Genomic DNA, 4137 nt, shown 5'->3' with positions numbered 1-4137 from the left:
CCAAACCATCCTGGGATTCCACAATTCCATGATAATATGGAAGAAGAAATCCTTTTCAGCTTTTTTCCATACTTTGGCTACTTCTTCCATCCTTTTTCCTAATATCTCTTAGCTTTATTTCCCAGTTTTTTCCTCATATTACAACAAACCTCATCTTGATTCCTGTAGATTTTTGCCACCATCTGTATTAAAGTGGAAATCACTTCTTTTTTTTTCAACGTCAATCCATCTTTCTGCACATCCCATTCCCAAGGTATTCAATAAACACTAAAATAATCAGCCAAGAGGCTGCTCAGGATGGGCCTCCACATCTCAGCTCTGCAGCTGAGCAGTGACAAACTCCAGCCTCTCTTCAGTGGAGGGATCTGAAATTCCAGCCCTGGTCAGACCAGGGCCTACCCACTGGCCCAGAGGCCCCACTGGGGAGGGGAAGCAGCTCCAGGGGAGGTGGGAGAAGTGCCAGACCCCAGAGCCTGGTGCCAGTGGGGCAGGATTGGCTCCAGACTTTTGAGTTGGATCATTTTGAGGGAAAAGGAGCTCAGGGACTCCTGCTCCTCTGCTGAGACCTCCCCTGCCTCCACCAGCATTGCTTCCCTGAAAAACCAGGCTGGAGGTCTCGTCCCCAATGGATACAATGCTTGAGTGAGCTCAGTCAGGTGTTCTGTGATTGCAGGAAACTGAATTCACCTGAAACTGGTTCCAGTCCATTCCTGTAGTTGTCACTCCTGTTCCCCCATCCTTCCTGCCCCAGCCTGGAAACACTTTCTCCCAAGTCCTTTTGAGATAATTAGTCACCCACTGAAAGCCTGCATCTGGACACCCCATCAGAGCTGCATTCCACTGGCATTTCCTTTGGCCCAGGGTCTGGAATGCTGTTCCTGATCTAGTCCCTGCTGCTGAAAGTGCACAAGCTCAGATTCTGTGAGTCCTGTGGATTCCTGGTGCATTCCTGCTTGGCAGATGAGCGGGAATCCAAATCCCAGTGAAGCAGCAGCCTGAAGCAAAGCAGCTGCACAAGGAGGTTCCTCAGTGTCTCACTGGGTGCTCGGACCGACTCTCCACATCAGCTTCATTCCGGGTCAGCAGTTCGACTCGGTGGGAATAAGGGAAAATCCTGATTTGCCAGCGTTTGCCAGCGTGTGCTGCCTCGTGTGGAGACCTTTGTTTCCGTGGCTGTTGGGAGAGGGCTGGGATTGCCAACACAGGTGTGGGTACCCTGTCCTTCCAAAACTCCCTCCACTGGGAGAAGGCTCCACAGCACCAGAGCTGGTTTGTGTTGGTGCTCCGGAGAGCCCTTCACCTGCAGCCAAACCCGGGGGGCTGAAATCACCTCAAATTACAGCCAAGGATGTTGGTTTAGGGTTTTTTGTACGAGTTGATTACCAGCCTTTTCCCTGGCAATCCACACCTGGATCTCATCCAGAGCCTGGAGCAGAGCTCCAGCTCTATCCCACCTGTTCCCAATGACACCAGAGTTCCCGGGGATGGTCCCTGGTCCCTCCCTCCTGCAGAGCCCCAGAGCCACTGCTGTGGACACACATCTCTCTCACACAAACCTTTTGCACTGAGGGTGCCCTAATTTCATGGAATCCTGGAATGGTTTGGGTTGGAGGGACCTTAAAGCCCGTCCAGTCTCACCCCCCTGCAGGGGCAGGGACACCTTCCACTATCCCGGGTTGCTCCCAGCCCCATCCAACCTGAACTTGAACACTTATGGGGATGGGGCCACCACCACCTCCCTGGGAGGGAAGGAGAACACGGATAAGGATATATTCCATGAATATATTTTATGGATCCTTGTGATCAGGGCTCAAACCCTTCCATGCTTCCACTGCCGAAAGGCTTTGGTCGCTGCCGTGTTTATTTTCTGCAGCTCGGGCGGTTCGGGGTCCGTGGCCACCCCAGCCCAGGAGGGCACAGCGGGCTGTCCCGGCGGCGCCGGGGGCTCCGCGCTGGTGCCACCAGTGCCACCCGCTGGGCACACTGGTTCTCCCGGAGCAGCTGCTCCTGCTGATCCCGCAGCCGCATTTGGGCGTCCCTGAGGAGCTGGGAGTGTTGGATGAGGCCGAGCAGCTCCCGGCGCAGGCGCCTGTTCTCTGCCTTCACCTGCTCCACGTGCTGGATGAGAGCCCGCAGCGCCACCTCCTCCGCTCTCCAGGTGAGCCGCTGCATCCTGCGCTGCAGCTCCCGCTCGCAGTCGGCCTTTTCCTGCAGGAACCTGCTCTTGACGTTGCGCGTTTCCTCGGCACACCGGATCCTGGTCCCCAGCAATTCCTGCTCCAGCTCCTTCACCCTCTGCTCCGACTGGGCCAACACCTCCTTGTACGGCTCCAGCTCCTCCAGCTCCGTGTCCAGGAGAGAGGCCTCGGCCTCCGTGTCCCTCAGGGAGCTCGTCAGCTCCTGCTCCTTCCCGGCGTACTGCGGGATCAGCCGCTCCCTGTGCGCCTGGCTTTGGGCCAGATCCCGGCAATTCCGCTCGTTCAGGGTGACGAGCAGATCCCGGCGCTCCCGGCCCAGCTTTGCTCCGCACGACAGGAAAGTCTGGCTCTGCTCCCGAGTCCCCTGGGCCGCCTCTTCCAGGGATCTGCTTTCCCGCAGGAGCTGCTCTGTCCTGCCCAGGTAGGTGTCCAGGTGTTCCGTGAGGATCCCACATTCCTCCTGCAGGAACAGTTTCCTCTCCTGGAGGAGGTTTTCCACGTCACTTATTTCTGGGGATGTCTCTCCATCCTTGCTCCTCATTCCTTCCTTGGTTTTCCCAGCAGCCATGGGGTCTTCTTTCCCCTTAGGTTTGGATGCCATATCCCAGTCAATCTCTGGAAAACTGGAACAGAAGGAAAACAGACCAGTTCTGAGGGAGCATTTTCCCCCCGGCCCTCGGGTTTCCAACTGGTTCTTCCGGCAGCTCAAATGTTTGACCCAGAACTGTCCATACCTGGGGCAGAAGCGCAGGTGCCACACCTGGATTTGTATTTCCCACCTGAAGTTGCCTCAGGAGAAACCCAAAAATGCACATTTTTAAAGATTTCTCTTTTTTKSYKKWWWAWSKTKGGRWWWTYCYWMMAWTTKGRRGRRRRRRRYCMRKTYCMWYCCMWTYCYTYCYYMMMRRWTYYKGKKKTTGGAGAGGCAACTGCGTCTCAAACCAGTATTTCCCATCCCACAACAGTATCTCTCACTGCAAAACAGTATCTCCCAATCTCAAACAGTATCTCCTGTCTCAATTTCAGGAGATTCTGGAGGTTTTTATATTTTTAAGCATTAATCTGATGAGATTCAGGTTTTCAAACATTTTTTAAGAATTAACTTCAGGATTTGCTGAATTTCTGAATTATTTATTCCAGCACAGAAAGCTGGAATTCAGCATTTAGAGCCGGAGTCTGACAAGTCTGATGGTTTTCACGAATATTTGCAATTAAAAATTCCCATTTCCTAATACAACTCACGTCAGTTTTTAAGGGAAAATTGCAAAATTCCAGGAGATGGGTAAAAAACCAGAACAAATCCACTAAAATCCCAGCTCAGGCTGCACTGACGCTGGAATTTTGGGAGAATGATGAGTTTTAAGGCTGTGTGAGGGTCAGAGAATTCCCAAGTCCCTGCAGGAAAAGGAAGAAGTTGTGATTGTACAACATTTGGGATTTTAAGGCACTTACCTCCCTTCCTCTGAGGTTTTCCAGCTGCTTCCCTGGCTTCCAGTTGGCTGCTGGCCAGACTGGCAGTGTTAGGAGCTGCGTCCATGGAGACGGGCCCGTGAGGTCACAGCGGCAGTTCCACAGTGGATCCCATTCCCCAGGAAACTGTGCTGGGATCCCAACCCCAGGGAAGCCCTGGCACCCAGGCAGCTGCTCCCGGGAGCTGGGACACCCACACCCCAAAGCCCCAGGACAGGGACACCTGGGGAAGGTGACATGTCAGGGCAGAGGGGGGCTCAGCCAGGGTGCAGGGGGGGGCTGGGAGTGGCCACAGGGACTTTGGACAAGGGCCTGGAGTGCCAGGACAGGGGGGAATGGCTTCCTGTGGACAGAGGGCTGGGTTAGATGGGATACTGGGAACAAATCCTTCCCTGTGAGGGTGGTGAGGAACTGGCACAGGTTGCCCAGAGAACCTGTGGCTGCCCCATCCCTGCAAGTGTCCAAGGCC

The 4137-nt window shown here is 54.4% G+C and overlaps 1 protein-coding gene across 1 annotated transcript; it reads right to left on the bottom strand.

Moving 5' to 3' along the window:
• Positions 1–1797: 1797 nt before the first annotated feature.
• Positions 1798–3772, bottom strand: CCDC166 (coiled-coil domain containing 166). The gene is made up of 2 exons (XM_029958046.1): positions 3651–3772; positions 1798–2821 (listed from the first exon to the last, which is right to left on the bottom strand). The coding sequence occupies exon 2, from the start codon at positions 2797–2799 to the stop codon at positions 1861–1863; it is 939 nt and encodes a 312-aa protein (XP_029813906.1). The 5' UTR covers positions 2800–2821; positions 3651–3772; the 3' UTR covers positions 1798–1860.
• Positions 3773–4137: the final 365 nt, after the last annotated feature.

This window comes from Manacus vitellinus, unplaced genomic scaffold (assembly GCF_001715985.3).
Source record: "Manacus vitellinus isolate BGI_N305 unplaced genomic scaffold, ASM171598v3 scaffold_139_pilon, whole genome shotgun sequence".
Classification (NCBI taxonomy): Eukaryota; Metazoa; Chordata; class Aves; order Passeriformes; family Pipridae; genus Manacus; species Manacus vitellinus.
The sequence above is the reverse complement of the archived record's forward strand: the minus strand, read 5'-3'. Positions and strand labels throughout refer to the sequence as shown.

Excerpts from the sequence above, each read along its gene's own strand:
- CCDC166 (XM_029958046.1), bottom strand. The coding sequence starts at position 2,799 with ATGGCATCCAAACCTAAGGGGAAAGAAGACCCCATGGCTGCTGGGAAA.